Genomic DNA, 18467 nt, shown 5'->3' on the forward strand with positions numbered 1-18467 from the left:
AAAGAGGATAAAAAAAAACAAGACAAATTAAAAAAACAAAAAACGAGAAGGGCCCCCAAAGAAACAGAAAAAAAGAAGAAAAAAAAAAAAAAACCCAACATAAAAAGGAATGCCTTCAGGGATCCCTCTGCACGTCTGTGGAAGCCGAAGGGGCGTCTCCCTGCCACGCAGCTCAGCCTGGCCAGAAAGGGCTCCCAACTCAAGAAAAGGAAAAGAAAACAAACAAACAATTCAAAACAAGCAAACGAACAAAAGCCCTGGGATCCCACCAGCGCGGCAGCCCATACTGGGAAGCAGCTCCGCACTCGAACGAGCTCCGCAGCCCCTCAGGAAGAAGCAAAGATGGCGCACGGAGCCAGGTACTTGAGCGAGGGGAGGGGGAGGTGGTGAGAGACAAGTAAGAAATCAAAAGAAGCAGAAAAAAAAAAGCAACACTAGCAGCCAACAAATGGCACTCAGAGAGCCAGCTAGTGTGGGCTGGTGTTTCTGGACAAGAGACTGTGTCCGTGGGAAGCAGAGGGGGCCGAGTGTGGGTGAAGAAGGGTAGAGAGTAGGAAAGTGTATATCACAAATTACCGGAGCTCTGCAGCCCCTCAGGAAGAAGCAAAGATGGTGCACGGAGTGAGGTACTCGAGCGAAAGGAGGGAGAGGTAGGGAGAGGCAAGGAAGAAATAAAAAGATGCGGAAAAAAGCAACACCAGCAGCCCACAAATGGCACTCAGAGAGCCACCCATTCAGGTGTATGGAATCCAAGCAGCTGCTGTTTCCCGGTCAAGAGACTGTGGCCGTGGAAAGCAGAGGAGGCCGAGTCGGGGTGAAGAAGGGTGGGGGGTGGGAAAGCATATATCGCCAGTTACCGGTTGTTTTGTCACCTGCTGGACGCTCTGTGAGGCTGCTTTCTCGTACCCCCCCTTCCTGGTCTCCGATAGGATTCCTAGATGGTGGATCCGTGCTGCGTTAGCTGGTAGAGGACCTCTGCATGAATCTCTCCTCGCTCTCCGTTCTCTGTCAGTTTTCTCACTCCATTTGGTGCTTGGCTGAGTTCCTTATCTCTTCATTTGATGTTTTAGGGTTTCAGGATTGTTGTATTCTCTGTTCAGCTTAGTTTTTTGGATCTTTGCTGTGGAGGGACGGCGTGGTGCTTCTGCCTAGAGCGCCATTTTGCCGGAATTCGTAAATATTTATTTTTAAGAGGTGATCATCTGTAGCTGTTATCACATTCTTAAAGGGGTCTGAGATCCCATGAAGGTTAATAATCACTAGCAAAGTGGTTGTTAACATGGATTCCAGAATGATGCAGTCCTCGTTCAAACCTGCTTTTAGAAACATGACTTGCAACAATTCATTTACCTCCCTGAACCTCAATTTCTTATTTTATAAAATGGGGGTATTAGTGCCAAGTAGGATTGTTGCAAGAATTAAATTGTCTAGTGCATATAAGGAGCCCTGGTTGCAGAGTGGTTAAAGCCATCGACTGTTAACCAAAAGGTCGGCAGTTGGAAACCACCAGCGGCTCCATGGGAGAAAGATGCGATAGTCTGCTTTTGTAGAGATTTACAGCCCTGGAAATCCTATGGAGTCACTGTGAGTCTGAATCGACTCAACAGCAGTGAGTTGGGTTAGTGCATATAAAGGGTTTAATGCAATGCCTTCACAGAATGGAAACATATTAAATAATTAATGTTATTAATAAGCATAGTGATTTTAATCATCTCTAACACTATGATTTTAGAAGCAGCATAGCATAATGGACTTTAGAGATGAGTAGACTTGGCCATGCCAATACCCTTTGCTCCAGCCTAGGATAAGTCACTTAATTTGTCTGAGCCACCATTTTTATATCTCTTAAATGGTAGAGTAGTACTTATTTCACAGGATTGTTTTGAGAAACGAATGAGAGATTGCATTTAAAGTGTTTACGTAGGACTGGCATGTCTTAGGTGTTCACAAAGAGAGATGTAATACTTCTACATCTTGTCTCCTAGTCCATTCTCTTTCTACTGCTTTTGGAACCAGATCAGGGCTGATGAGACTTGAAGCCAACCCAGGACATGGAGAAGACCTAAATCTTATATCAGTTTTTATTTGTCCTAAAGTGCCCAGGGAAGGTTACTTTTTATACTTCTTTGTTCTGTTCTCCTTTTAAAAATATTTTTCTTCTTCTTTGGCAACTGCCTTTATCCCTTCCTAGCTTTGATAACGTTTGTTATGGAGCGTTCCAGAGCTGGGGAGGATAAGTTGGCATCCTTTTGTTCAGAGGTCTTATTGGAGTAAGGTAGGAAGTAAATGGATTTTTATTTTTCTTTAAAAAATCAAAGCAAAACCCAAGATTTTAATGAAATAAGTATCCTAGAATCACTGAGTAACATCCCTAGATTGTTGAATTTACTATGTAAAGTCAATTGATGGGAGTTAGTATTCTCATACTTAAGTATTTACATGAACATGATATTAATATAAAAACATAAAATCATAAAAGGCTACTTTTCTTGGTCATAGTTATTCAAAACCAAAAAGAATATAAACAAATTTGAGGGATAGTTTATGAATTTGAATGAGGAGTTCTTCATTGAATAAATTTCATTTTAGATCAATAATAGACATGCATGTGCAGGTATGTATGTATAGCTAGGTAGATACACATTTTTTCCTCCTCCATCTTGCCTCCTTACTCCTCATTCTCATGGCACAGGCATCTGTCACTGTGTCTTCTATCATGTATCTCTGGCTTTGATGCAGGGTTGTCTTCCAGGAAACATTTGGTGGCATATTGTCCTCTCTGGTTCTGAACATACTTTTTCTGGAAGCATTACCCCTTTAAGAAGCAGTCATTTTTATCTATTTAGAAGACAGAATGGTTTAGTGAACAGGGAATATTGTAGAAGTCAGGACTTCGGCTCTTCTATTCTAGCTCTGACCTTAACCAGCTGAGCAAGCCCTAATGTGTGTGGAAGTGACTTCGACTGATAGGTGTTCGGTAAATGGCTTCTCACCCCCTTAATGTCTCTGAGCCTTATTATTCATCGGTAAACAGAAGAGGTTGGACAAGATGACCTTTAAGGACCCTTCCAGCTCTAAATTCTATGATCATATTCTAAATGTTAGGATAACGTGGTGCTTACTGGCATCACCATTAATGAAATTACCCATCATTTATCTTATAAAGAAGAAGTGCACACCAATAACAACAGACTAGCCAAGCTTGAAAATGAGAGTGTGTGGATTTTTATCGTGCCCACAACTCTGTGGTGACACTTGTGATAAATATGAATGTCTTCTAAAAAAATTTCCAGCTGCCCTGGAGTGACCCAGCCTGCCTTTTTGTTTGGAATTGAATATAGCAAACATATCGTACTTCAGTGTAATTCTGCATGCTTGAGACTTAGAATGTAGCTGAAAATAAAAGTTTGTGCTTAATTGCTGTTGGAAATATTTTACCAAAATAATAATAATAATGTTCTTCTTTTATCTCTTGTCTACTTCCTTACTCTGGTGACCTTGCCCCATACTTCACAGAAAAGATTCATAGGAGGTTACCAGGTGTGATCACTCAGATTTCATTCCCTCTGTCCCATCAGTTTCCAGTATTTATCTTTCTTCTTCCTATTATAGAGGTTGAGATGTCCTGCCAAGGCTAAGCCTCTACAAATTTGAACATTAGATCGCGTTTCCTGTTAACAGTGCTGGGATCTTGAGCCAACTCTTCTGATTGTTCCTCCTCTTTAAAAGACATACAGCACTCTCCATTCATACTAAAAAGATTTGTGTGACCCTCCTAACCTCTTCCTGAAGATTCACCCAATAGTCCTCTTTTCATTATTTGCCAAAATAGAATAGAATAATTTCTTGAGTTTTATCTCACTTCACGTGACTAAACCATTAAGGCTGCTTTTGTTTTGCCTCTCTTCATGTAGCCTTAATCTTATTCTTTATGTGACCTCACTCAAAATTGGATAACAGAAATTAAGAGGTTTTTTTTTTTTTTTCCCTTGTTGGCCTTTCCAGTAAATCTCATTTCTAGACTCCCTCCAAATTAGGGTAAAGGTTAAGTGAAGTGGGAAAACAAGAAGAAGGGAGGGGATAGTAAGCTCTGTTGAAGCATTCCACTTAAACATTTACATCTCTTTTATGCCCTTCTCTGTTGAGCCCACTGCTGCACCATCTCAATTTCTTCACCAAGTGGGCCCGTGCCTCTTTGTTTGGCCTCTGCAATCCTATGTAGCTAACACCCTCTCTAGCAGACGGCATGTGCAGTGCATCTCCGCAAGGGCATTACAGCGGCTTTCACCACTCTCTCCCTTTTCCCGGCTGTCAGCAGAGGAACTTCCTCTGACCATCTGCTGTTGCATTAGTTAGATTTATCAACTTGTCCACAGGATTTCTCTCCCAAAGCTATATGCTTGGTTTCTATTGTTCACTGTATGTCTGGTTTTCTCATTTCTTAAAGAGGTTTTTTTTTTTATTATTATTATTAATTTGAACAAGGATCCCAGATACTTCTAACTGCAAAAACTAATATTTTCCTTTCCTATTTTAGTGTTGCAAAACTACAGTCTAGAGATAAGTAACAAAGGGAGTTCTAGTAGAAAGACCAAAGAGCTAAGATTCAGGAAACCCAAACCTGACTTGCTTTTGTGATCTTGGGCAAGTTATATCACCTTACATTAAAGGCCTCAGTTTCCTTATCTGTAATATGTGAATAAAAACATGAACTCTACTTCCTGGGTGTTTTGAGAATCACTGGAGGGAGTTCACAGAAAAATTCTCTGGAAAAGTAAATTATTATACACATCTACCATTATTTCGGTTAAATATATTAGTGACGGCAGTATCATAACAATCCTACTGCCATCTGTATCTCATAGTAAGAACTTTTGACCTTAGTGTAAAATGGGTACTGTCAGGGCCGGATTAAGGCCATGTGAGGGCCCAAACACTAATAATCTGTGGTACCCTAGCCTCTGCTTACTCGCGCATTCGAACGTGATATGTTTGTTACATATAAAACCAAAAACCAAACCCATTGCCGTCGAGTCAATTCCAACTCATAACAACCCTATAGGACAGAATATAACTGCTGCATAGGGTTTCCAAGGAGTACCTGGTGAATTCAAACTGCTGACCTTTTGTTTAGCAGCCATAACTCTTAACCACTACACTACCAGGGTTTCTGACTATATGTGTGTGTGTGTGTGTGTGTGTGTGTGTGGTGTCTTAACTATTCATGTTAAAACTTCTTTTTAAATGTGGCTATAATATCAGCAATTGAACTCAAAAGTGATGTATGCCATTTAAGTGGAATGAGATGAACTGGACTATAAAATTTTTAGTGGATGCAGGGTACTAAGATTTTTACTATATGCCACATTTTCTACAAAAAGAATATTCCGCATATTCTGCAACAAAGAAAATAAGTCAATGAACTTAGTTGTTTCAACAATCAATGTAAAATTCTGTATCTTCCACAACAAAAAACTGACAACAAAAGATTGACTTTCACCAATTTTGCTTTAAACAGCTCATACTTCAATCTTGATACTTCTTTTGTAATAAATGCTATAATTATAAATGAACAAATGAAAAGATGTCATAAAAGAAAATTTAATAACCAGAAAAAAAATATTACAACAAATCACTGTATTTTATTTTTAGATCTTTCATCTCTAACATGTTATAATTAAAAAAATTTCTATTCTTTGCTCTTACAAATTCTTCAGTGATTTCATCACAAGTAAGCTGTCAAACAATATCTACTTCTATATATAATAAGGATAATGAATCGAGTCTTTCTTGAATCATTTTTGTATACTGAGGGTTTTTGAATCTCTTCAGGAACAAAAAGGAGTGTTCTGTTGTGAAGCTGGTGATCATTAAAGTTAGGAATATGCATAAAGCAATGTCAACATTGGGAAATACACATTGTTTTATCTTCTATTATAGAGTCATACATGCATACATGAGTAAAATTTGTCTTTCCTGAATCTGTAAACTTAGTTGTCATATAAGAATAAAATCATTGCAGTTCTTCATAAATGTTTGTATTTAAGTAATCAGGATAAACCGGCACTAATTTCTCATATACTTTCATGCATTCTTCACCAGGTATACCAACATCATTTGAAAAGGAAAATCTATTTGAAAGAACTTCATACACTTTTACCCTTCTTTTCATGCAAGATTCAAGTGTGTCACTGATAGTGTAGTATGAGCTTATATAAAATTAATCTCTGGCACTCAATACTTCTGGAGCACTTCTGTCATTTACGTGTTTCTTTCTAATACTTCTGCAACAGTGAGCTGCTTCCTAATCAGCATTTGGCTGAGGTTGTTTTGTTGTGTTTTCCAAATATTCTCTTAAATTATGTAAATACCCTGTTAATGACTGGTAGAGATCTGTCCATGTCTTTAAATTTACTTCTGAATCTTGGATAGCTTGACTAATTCGATGAGAATGTTGCAATGTATTATTCCACATAACCAACATAGATACATACTCTAGTGTTTGCATTTTTTTCGCAATGTATTCAGCTTCTCTTTATATATATTTCTTTTTTGTGTTAGGTATTCAGCAGTTTTTTCTAAGGCATCAGAATTTGAGTGTAAGATTATAGAATTGCACTCACTGCTACAGCATGTGCTTCCCCGTGTATTAGAAAGACATTTTAATGCTTGATCATTGCTTAAATATGTTTTACAAACTGCACATCACTGAGTAGAGGTGGCAAAAATGTGTACAGTAAGTGAACAGTACAAAAAATCAACTGCTTCTAGACAACAATTTACCACTCTGTATCCTACAAGATTAAGTGAATGCATAGCACATGGTATAAAAATGGCATATTCATTATGTTCTAAAAATTTCTGTTGCATACTTTTATAACACCCTGACATATTGGCAGCATTGTCATAGGACTGGCATCTGCACTTAGAAAAATCAATTTTGCAGACTTCACATAAATAGTGAAGTACTTGATTTTCAATTTCTTCATTGGTATGACTTTTTAAGCTAGTAAATGTGATAAATCACTCAACAGATTTTCCATCTGTTGGAGATATGTATCTTAAAACAATACTTATCTGTATGAGAATGATCAGGAGTGGAATCTACAGACAAACTGAGATATCAAGCTGTACTTATTTCACTGAAAATAGTTGGTCGAGCTTTATCACTTACTGCTAAGTGCTGGAGGCGCTCACTGGTCTATGTCAAGAAATTTGGAAGACAGCTACCTGGCCAACCAAATGGAAGAGATTCATATTTGTGCCTATTCCAAAGAAAGGTGATCCAACAGAATGTGAAAAGTATTCAAAAATGGTTTCAGCAGTACGTCCACAAGAAACTGCCAGAAATTCAAGCTGGATTCAGAAGAGGACATGGAATGAGAGATATCTCTGCTGATGTCGCATGGATTTCGGCTGAAAGCAGAGAATACCAGAAGGTTGTTTACCTGTGTTTTATTGACTATGCAAAGGCATTCCAACTGTGTGGATCATAACAAATTGTGGATTACATTGCAAAGAATAGGCATTCGAGAACATTGAATTGTGCGCGTGTGGAATCTGTGCATAGATCAAGAGGCAGTCATTAAAAGAGAACAAGGGGATACTGCGTGGTTTAAAATCAGGAAAGGTGTGAGTCAGGGTTGTATCCTTTCACGATACTTGTTCAATCTATATGCTGGGCAAAGAATCCGAAAACTAGACTGTATGAAGAATTCAGCATCAGGATTGGAGGAAGACTCATTAACAACCTGCAATATGCAGATGACACAACCTTGCTTGCTGAGAGCAAAGAGGACTGAAGCACTTACTGATGAAGATCAAAGACTACAACCTTCAGTATGATTACACTTCAACATAAAGAAAACAAAAATCCTCACAACTGGACCGTTAAGCAACATTATGATAAACGGACAAAATATTCAAGTTGTCAAGGATTTCATTTTACTCAGATCTACATTCAGCCTCCATGGAAGCAGCAGTCAGTAAATCAAACGATGTATTACATTGGGCAGATTTGCTGCAAAAGACTTCTTTAAAGTGTTGAAAAGCAAAGATGTCACGTTGAGAACTAAGGTGCGCCTGACTTAAGCCATAGTATTTTCTGTTGCCTCGTATGCATGCAAAAACTGGACAACAAATAAGGAAAAACCAAAGAAGAATTGATGCCTTTGAATTATGATGTTGGCGAAGAATGTTGAATATACCATGGACTACCAGAAGAGCGAACAAATTTTTTTTGGAAGAAGTTAGCAGAATGCCCCTTAGAAGCTAGGATAGCAAGACTTCATCTCACATACTTTGAACATGTTATCAGGAGGGACCAGACCCTGGGGAAGGACATCATGCTTGGTAAAGTAGTTGTTGTTAGGTGCCATCGAGTCGGTTCCAACTTGTAGTGACCCCATGTACAACCGAATGAAACACTGCCTGGTCCTGTTCCATCCTCACAATCATTTTTATTCTTGAGTCCATTGCTGTAGCCATTGTGTCAGTCCATCTCCTTGAGGGTCTTCCTGTTTTTCGCTGACCCTCTACTTTACCAGGTATGATGTTCTTCTCCAGGGATTTATCCCTCCTCATAACATGTCCAAATTATGTGAGACGTAGTCTCGCCATCCTTGCTTCCAAGAGGCATTCTGGCTGTACTTCTTCCAAGACACATTTGTTCGTTCTTTTGGCAGTCCATGGTATATTCAGTATTCTTCGCCAACACTGTAATTCGAAGGCATTAATTTTTATTTAGTCTTCCTTATTCATTGTCCAGCTTCCACATGCATATGAGGCGATTGAAAACACCATGGCTTGGGTCAGGCGCACATTAGTCTTCAAGGTGACATCTTTGCTTTTTAACACTTCTGCAATGCAGTAGGTCATTTGATTTCTTGATTGCTGCTTCCATGGGTGTTAATTGTGGATCCAAGTAAAATGAAATCCTTGATAAATTCAATCTTTTCTCTGTTTATCATGATGTTTGCTTACTGGTCCAGTTGTGAGGATTTTTGTTTTCTTTAGAAGTGTAATCCATACCGAAGGTTGTAGTCTTTGATCTTCATCACTCAGTGCTTCAAGTCCTCTTCACTTGCAGCAAGCACGGTTGTGTCATTGCATAACCCGTGTTGTCAGTGAATCTTCCTTCAATCCTGACACTCTGTTCTTCTTTGTATAGTCTACCTTCTGGGATTATTTGCTTAGCATAGAGATTGAACAGATATGGTGTAAGGATACAACCTTGACACACACCTTTCTTGACTTTAAACCACGTAGTATCCCCTTGTTCTGTTCAAACAACTGCCTTTTGATCTATGTACAGGTTCCTCATGAGCAGAATTAAATGTTCTGGAACTCCCATTCTTTGCCATGTTATCCATAATTTGTTTTGATGTCCACCGTCAAAATCTTTGCATAGTCAATAAAACACAGGTAAACATCTTTCTGGTATTCTCTGCTTCCAGCCAGGATCCATCTGACATCAGTAATGATATCCCTGGTTCCATGTCCTCTTCTGAATTGGGCCTGAATTTCTGGCAGTTCCCTGTAAATGTACTGCTGCAACCATTTTTGAATGATCTTCAGCAAAATTTTACTTGTGTGTGATATTAATGAAATTGTTTGATGATTTCTACATTCTGTTGGACCACCTTTCTTTGGAATAGACTATTTGCAATGAAGTAGTCATTGGTCATGCTAAATCCTATCATGCCATCTCAGGCATCTTTTTCTATCACCAAGGCCATATTTTTCAACTATCAGTCCATCTTTATTTGCAATTTTTGCTTTCCAGTCACCAGTAATTATCAATGCAGTGCATCCTGATTGCATAATCAATAAATTTCAGACTGCAGAAGTCGGTAAAAATCTTCAATTTCTTCATCTTTGACCTTATGGTTGGTGCGTAAATTTGAATAATAATTGTGTTAACTGGTCTTCCTTGTAGGTGTATGGATATTATCCTATCACTGACAGTGTTGTACTTCAGTATGTATCTTGAAATGTTCTTTTTGACGATGAATGCAACACCATTCCTCTTCCAGATGTCATTCCCGGCATAGTAGACCATATGATTGTCCGATTCAAAATGACCAATACCGGTCCATTTCAGCTCACGAATGCTTCAGACATCAATGTTTATGCATTCTATTTCTTTTTGACCATTTCCAATTTTCCTAGATTCATACTTCATAATTCCACATTCTGATTATTAATGGATGTTTGCAGCTGTTTCTTCTCATTTTGAGTTGTGCCACATTAGCAAATGAAGGTCCCGAAAGCTTGACTCCATCGACATCATTAAGATTGACTCTACTTTGATGAGGCAGCTCTTCTCCAGTTGTCTTTTGAATGCCTTCCAACCTGAAGGGGCTCATCTTCCAGCACTATATCAGATAGTATTCCACTGCTATTCATAAGATTTTCACTGGCTAATTCTTTTCAGAAGTAGACTTCTAGGTCCTTCTTCCTAGTCTATCTTAGTCTGGCAGCTCATCTGAAACCTGTCCACCATGGGAGACCCTGCTGGTATTTGAATACCAGTGGCATAGCTTCCAGCATCACAGAAAGACGCAAGCCCCCATAGTATGACAAACTGACAGACACCTGGGGGTGGTAAAGTAGAGGGTCATTGAAGAAGAGGAAGACCCTCAAAAAGATGGATTGATACAGTGGCTCCAACAGTGGGCTCAAACTCAGCAACAATTGTACAGATGGCACAGGACAGTGCAGTGTTTTGTTCTGTTGTACATTGAATCACTATGGGTCGGTACCAACTCAATGGCACCTAACAACAACAACGTGTTAAATAAAGATTAATATTTCTAGTATTTTTTTGTACATTTGCTATGTTAGTATTATATTAAATTAACACCCATGTTAGTATTATATTAAATATATGCTAGGTTGTATCCACGTGTATGTCAAACATATTTTAAAGTTAAAGTTATAAATATTATTGTTTACAAAACTTAGGATGTAACTCTGCATGTAAATGCTAAGCAAGTAAAAAGCCACTTGATTGAATTCATTGCAGTAGTCATCGTATTCGAGTTCCCTTGCTTTTGCATATCGTCTGGGACTGCCATTTGTTGTTTACCAGGACGTGCGGACGTGCACAAGAGCATACCCTTGTGTTTGTATCATGGCAAAGAGCATTTCTGGCCCTCCTAACTGGAGCTGATAGATTAGCAGATGTGGATGTACAAGATGGTTCCCTCAAAATGGATCAGAGACCTGTTTATTGATATAATCTGTCCTTGCTCAGTAGCCACTCATGTTGGATCCAGTTTCATATTAGGTGAATGTAGCAAGAGTTAGACTCGACAGCCCACCCTTACCTCTTGTTTATTAGAAAGAAATAGTATAATCTCAAGAGACCTGCTGAGATAAGAAGTTTCAGTTTCATGGGAGGGGACCATAGGAGACGTGTCAATGAAGGTGTTGAAGTGGTAGGGGCCTCATAAGTTAAACATCCCTGCACATGAGTGCCCTAGTGACTCTGTGTGTATACTATTTCCAGCCATCACATTCTCACGCACTGGAGCTGTATCAATTTCATTTAGTGTTCTGCCAGTTCCCTTCCACTGTGGCAGTCTCTTTTCCTTGCGTCCTGTCTGCTTGGCGTCTGTGGGTCTTTGCTTTGGACATCTGGTGCCCCCATTTTGTTGATGCCCTAGACAGGTGCTTCCCTTGCTTATTGATAAATCCATCCTAGGGTACAGGTCATGTACTCAATCTAGGTGTCTGTCCTCCAAGGCTTCCTGCTGAGGAAATGAACTGTGGTCATGCCCTCAACTTCTTTTGTATGAGAGCTGGTATCCCAGATTGTTAACTACTGCTGTAGATTCCAGTTCGTGAGAGATTTTTGGCTGAAGATGATTAGTGCCTAGAAGTGATTTAGATCAAAGTTCTGGCCACCTCTAAGGTGCTGGATTCTTTCTGCCTTGTGGTAAGAAGTGTTCTTTCCTGAAGATGCTCCTCAGTCAGAGCCTCCAGATGAAAATCCCCTTTGTCAAGCTTTCCTGCCAGAAGACATCATAGCACATTGGTCCTTCACTACTCTCCTCTCTGTTGTTTTGCACACTTTGTATTAGAGGAAATTTCATGAAAATTTTTTTTGCCAGCACCGCTGAGTAGAGCTAGCAACTATATCTAGGAGATGCATTACTACTGTCAAGCATGCTACATTTAAGCATACTGTCTCTCTGTTCCTGAAAATTGCAAACCTCAGTTCAAGGGATATGACCAGCTTCTTTGTTTCATAATTCTCTTTCCTTGAGTCAGCAATATTGATCTCTGCCAGAGCAAATGGCAAAATCAGGTTAGATTAGCATGCTTGCAAAAGATATAGGTAAGAGGCCTTATACAAATATCTAAATTATTGTGGCTCAGGACTCAAAGATTTCTAAAAAGTACTTTCACACAATTCATTATTGTTAGTATTCGTGACTGCTTGAGAAGCTCCATAACCTTTTTCTGCCATAGGAAATAAATCATTCGTAATAGCAAAAGTTTTTTTCTTCTCTTTTCTTTTTAAAACTTGAGATTTTCCTTGAAACAGCCACATGTCATCACCATTCCTTTCTCTGTTCAACATTGTTTTTCTTCTGCCTTAGGATGGTCGTCTGCGAGTGAATGACCAGCTGATTGCAGTTAACGGGGAAGCTCTTTTGGGAAAGTCCAACCACGAAGCTATGGAAACACTTAGGCGATCGATGTCCATGGAAGGAAACATACGAGGGATGATCCAGTTGGTGATTTTGAGGAGGCCAGAGAGACCAATAGAGGTGATGTAAATCTTATTTCCCTTGGCAAAATGTCCAGATGGGCACAGAACATGCAAGCCTCCGTCACTAGGATTGGAGCTAGACTCATATTGACTCAGCAAGTGGGAAAATATGCTCCAAGAGGGATCTGATGGATTTATGTGGGGAACAGGTGGTTGTATATTTTAGATATATATGGAAAGTATAAAAATGTGCATATAAAGTAAGTAATTTATCAAATATAACAGGCCCATTTCTTCTGGTTTTTAATTTTCCCACAGAAATTCCTAGAGAGCTGGACTTATTTATAAACATCTTTGTATGTCTCTTGGTTGATGTGTTAACAGTGTTCATACCTTAGAAAATTTAATCGAATGTGTACAATGTTTAATGTGTAGATCATTATAATGTAGTCGGCTCTCTAGATTCTCCCCCATAATCTGCAGATGGATAATATAGATCTGACAGTTAATTCATTTAAAATTTGAGCCAATAAGCAAGCTACTTGCTTCATGTTATTAAATAAATGAGAGTCTTATTTTTGAAGTCTTCTATCATGGTTTACTTATGGATATTTTTAGTGTTAGGAATATTTCACTTACACATGAAGAATAAGTATAAAATATCTCTAAATCTTAATATCCTTAAACATCTCACTTATATACAAATAATAAGTATAAAATTTCCTAAAATATTTTCTCTTATCTATGAAGGATAATTATAAAATACTTATAAAAATCATTTTAGGAGACAGTCAGAAGAACAAATTGATGGTAGTAAGAGTTAAGAAAAAATTCAGCAAATCAGATCATATCAGGAGAGCCTCACAGGACAAATGATATTTGCATAATGCAACATTATGTAAAGTTCAAATACAGTGCTATGAAAAGCACAGTAATATAAAATATTAGCTTTAATAATAAATTCAACTTAAAAATTTTTAAATGATGTAAGAGTACAAGTGGTTAAAAACTTTGGTTCTAGAGTTTTGGATTAACCAGTTAGAGTAGAGTCACTTCTGACTCATAGTGACCCTATGTGTGTCAGAGTAGACCTGTGTCAGAAATAGATCACCAGGCCTTTCTCCCAAAGTACCTCTGGGTGGACTCAGCCCCCCAGTCTTTTGATTAACAGTCAAGCATGTTAACATTTGCACCACCCAGGGACTTAGGAGTTTCAGACTGGTTGGGTTAAAATTACAGGTTACCATTTTCTAGTAGCGTAACCACATGCATAGTTGAGTGTTTAGTACTTAATAGATGACAGGGATTATTATCTGTTTTATTCCTTAATGTATCCTCATTGTACAACATATAGTAGACACTTAATAAATAATCTGTTGAATGAATTATTAAAAGTTTCATCTGAGACCTACTTCACCTCAGATGGTAAGCTTAAGTAGAGGAGTTATAAACCATAGCTCACTTTGTTATATTAGCAGCTATTGGAAGGGAGTAACTGTACCTTTATAGTCTTCTGTACATAACCTTGTGGATGTTAAATAAATGTAAATTGGCCAATTACTGGAGACTATAGATAATGAACCAACATAGTTTTCAACATTTGCTTCTGCTTAAGTGACAGAGAGTCTTTCATGAGTATTTAATGGGCTTTACTTATACATATAGCTACAAAGCCCTTATCTATTGCTCCTTACCATGAGAGAATTGGTTCTAGTCTAGTTTAATTCAGTTCTTACTCTAGAGCCCAAGGATTCCATGGAATCCATTCTGGGGATAGGGATTGAAGGATAGCCCATGAATCCCTGAGGCATCCCTTCTGTGTATCTGCATATTGGATCTCCCTTAAGATTTTTTTGAAGAGTGATATCTTAGCTAATAGAAAAGTCTACAACTAATAGAAGTCACTGCTCTAGAGTACAATACCCACCCATGCAGATAGCAAAAGGAAAAATGTATATATATGTATATATATATATATATATATATATATTTGTATGTATGATTCTTAAAAGAGTAAGATATTCCCTACTCTCATCCTCCCTAATTTCATTTCTTTCTTTAACTATGTGTGACTGCCTAGTGGATAGATGCTATGTATTTTGGCTCATCCCTTGGAACCTTTTATCATTTTCATTCTCCTTTACTGTAGGTATTTTTATTTTAATTCTCTTATCCTGGGATAGATTGACAATTGTCTCATCAGAAGAAAGTACTAAACTTTCAGTTCTTTGCCTGTCCTCAAAAGTGTCTTGTTAGTATAGTTCACTAGAGGATCAATCAGGAATACGAAATGGGTCATAAGGAAATTTTTATGAGGACATTTAAACAAGATCTGTTTTCAGTTTCCCTAGTATTTACAGATTTAATGTTTACAGGGAGTCTTGGTGGTTCAGTGGTTAAGCGATTGGCTGCTAACCAAAAGTTCAGTGGGTTGAACCCAGCAGCCCCTCCTCAGGAGAAAGATGTGGCAGTCTGCTTCCATAAAGATTACAATTTCGGAAACCCTATGGGGCAGTTCTGCTCTGTCCTACAGGGTTGCTGTGAGTCAGAATTGACTGGATGGCAGTGGGTTTGGTTTGGAATATTTACAAGCTTTCCGTGGAGGATGAGCGGGTATGACTCTCAGCTATTGAGAGTCTCTGTGGTACCATGAAGATTAAAAAGCATTTTTTTCTTACAAAGACAGAAGCTTAATATACAACTTATCTTTATTAAATTAGGGGAAAAATCTGTAGCTATTTAATCTCCCGAATCTGTGTTTTGGTGTGTCAGAGCATATGTTGTGTGCTTCTGTTTTTGGTGTATTCTCCTGTGAAACAGCAGTCAGCCTCAGGTATGATAAAAAGCACTCATAACCTAGAAAACAGTCTCAGAGGTGCTCATACATTCAGGCAAATCAATTAGTTCAGTTTGGCAAGAATACCAAAATTGTTACTTGAACATTATATTGATATGAAAAATTGAAGAAGCTACTTAAGAAAAGTCAAAATATATAGTTGTTGGGGTTTTTTTCCACATTACCCAGATGTACAAGATACGTAAACAGTTTTGATGAGGACCTCGTGAAGAATACATAATGAGCCCTTGATTGAATCAGAATCATTTTAAACAGAAACATTTTTTCTTAAAGGATGAGCTTGAGGTTCGATTGTAATTCCATTTGAGCCTAGAGACTTGGTATTAAAAAAATGGGTTATGACCTGTTTTTTTTTTTTTTGTTTGTTTCCCTCCCTGCTGCAGCTCATATAGAAGGAGAATATGTTTAAAAATCCATTATATTTTTTATTGGCTGGGACACTAATGGAGGGCTCCCCGACAGCTCTATTTTACAGACTGAATACTTTAATTAGGCTGGTTACTGATCAGTTGTTGGGATATTGATTGTGTCATTTATCAAAGAGCTGGGAAAGCAGAATTTTTTGTTGTTGTTCTTGTTGTTGGTCATTCGGAGCACATGACTGTGCAAAGCAAGTCCTAAGACCTACCTACTTCTCTTCCTGCCGGGGCTCCGGCTTTGATTTAGGAGTAGACTGCCTTGGTACCGGACTTGATTTGGCTAACAGTACTGAGGCAATGGATGTGGAGAGAGTATTCTAAGCCTTAACACAAAGCCAAAAGGACCCCCAGCCACTGAAAATGTTTTAATTATTAAGAATGCATAAATTGAATGTTTTAAACACTTTGTTTAACTAGCATTGAGCTTTTGTAACTAAAGGGGAGAGGCAAGAATAAATCCAATGCGTTGATTGAGCCAAATGCTTTTCTCAAAAGAAAAGTGCTTTGGGGATCACACCGGTGTTTCTGTCTGGGGCATCTTCCTTTCATAAGCGGGTCAAGGGAGCAACCATGAGATGACTTCCTGTGGTATAATGGTTAAAGAGCTTGGCTGCTAACCAAAAGGTCAGCAGTTCAAATCTACCAGCTGCTCCTTGGAAACCCTCTGGGGCAGTTCTGCTCTGTCCTATAGAGTTGCTATGAGTCAGAATCAACTCAATGACAATGGGCAAGGGGTTTTGAAATCTTTTAGGGAAACAGATAATACTAGCAAGAACAAAACCCAGTTCTCTGTGCCTCCATCCTCTTAAAAAAAATAGCTAGATATAATCCAGCTTGTTCCTATTACCTTTTCAGCACCTGTGGAACATGGCTTTTGAGGGTGTTATTCTAGATACAGCAGTTTTAAGTAAACTGTGACTTTGTTTGCAGACTGTCAAAATCAAAATAGGAGGGGGAAATATAGAAAGAAAGAAAAGATCTCAGGAGAACAACTGTCTGGCGATGTCACACTAGTTTGCTTTAGCTCCTGGCCAGAAGACCCAGTGTCTGTGGGGAACATCCTCGTGGCACTTCATGGCTAACTTGCTTGGGCTCTGACTTGTCTTAGACCACAGGCACTCAGTTGACAAGAGAGAAAGAAAGAGAGAGGAACCAGCTGGTTGGCAGAGAAACCCCTTGACATTAACTGTATTCTTGAGTTGACACTAACACAAGCTGCACTCCCAGATGGAAGAAAATGTGAAAGATGCCAGTTGTAAGTGGGGAAAGAATAATAAAGTTAATAATCCCTTTTTGTGTTGGCTATCAGCACTCTGAATCCCTAGCACCACATTGTCAGTATTTTTAATTTTGTATTCAGATATTTTAACCAATAGGGCCTTTTTTATTTTCCATAGATGAGGAGTTATATGCAATAGACTCTTGAATAAATGCATCATACTTTAGCTTTGCTTCAGTTGACCAAGTGGGAACATATCTTAAAAAGAAAACATAATTTTTATTTTTATCCCGTAGGAGCCTACAGAGTGTGGGGCTTTTTCCAAGCCAGGCTTTGAGAACTGTCAAAACACTGTAACCACCTCCAGGAGAAATGATAATAGCACACTGCATCCATTTGGCACTTATAGCCCACACAACAAATGGAAAGGTAAGAGTCTGTCCATCTCTTCCACTGCAAATGGAGTGAGAAAACACAAAAGCATCTTTTTATTAAAAAAAAAAAAAAAGAATAAAAAGGAGTTAATTAGACTAAGTACAGACTTTGTTACTCTGAGTCATGAACATTGAGAGAGAGGTGGGAGAGCTGACTCAGAAGTTGTGAATCAGATTCCTGCAATGCCCCCAGCTTAAGTGACAGTTTCTATGCTTGCTGCCCCCAACACAGAGGGCTATGTAGAAAACAAATCTTGACTGGAGAAGCAAAGATGGCAAACCACTATTTTTTTTTGAAGCTTTTTTAATATTGGAAGTTACCAAATATAAATACCTATTAAACTTAAAAACTGTATCCACTAAATCATAAAATAGTCATCACATGATTCAGAGATTTATACTTGACTCTAATATGAGCGTGGCAAACACCATGAACTGAGACCATTACATGAAGGTTGGAATGTTCTTGTTATTGACTTGCTACACTGACTTTCCCCTATTTTCTGGTATGGATTACATTTCTAGTAGAGCTCTAGATGTATAAAACTTGGGTGTTTTTTCCTGGTTTTTCAGAAATTTTACTTCACATCACCAAGAAAATGTTTTCATCTCCCTTTATCTTTTTTTTAAATAACTTTCATTTTTTTATATTGGAAAAGTAATACATATTCATTGTAGAAAATTTAAAGAAAGGCAATAAAAAGAAAATTTAATATTACCCTTACTTCTACCTATCAAAGATACTAATGAATAACATTTTTATGTGTATTTTTCAAGTCTTTTCTTTATTAAAATGTGTGTGTTTTGTAGGAATGGA

General features: G+C 38.2%; 1 protein-coding gene across 1 annotated transcript in view; it reads left to right on the forward strand.

Annotated features, from left to right (window-relative positions):
* Positions 1-18467, forward strand: part of PARD3B (par-3 family cell polarity regulator beta) — a 588698-nt gene that overhangs the window by 254523 nt on the left and 315708 nt on the right. The window contains exons 12-13 of the mRNA XM_023732913.1: positions 12609-12779; positions 17513-17645. Coding sequence (XP_023588681.1) covers positions 12609-12779; positions 17513-17645 — 304 coding nt within the window. The remainder of the gene's footprint in view (positions 1-12608; positions 12780-17512; positions 17646-18467) is intronic.

The sequence above is a fragment of the Trichechus manatus genome, unplaced genomic scaffold (assembly GCF_000243295.1).
Source record: "Trichechus manatus latirostris isolate Lorelei unplaced genomic scaffold, TriManLat1.0 scaffold00056, whole genome shotgun sequence".
Classification (NCBI taxonomy): domain Eukaryota; kingdom Metazoa; phylum Chordata; class Mammalia; order Sirenia; family Trichechidae; genus Trichechus; species Trichechus manatus.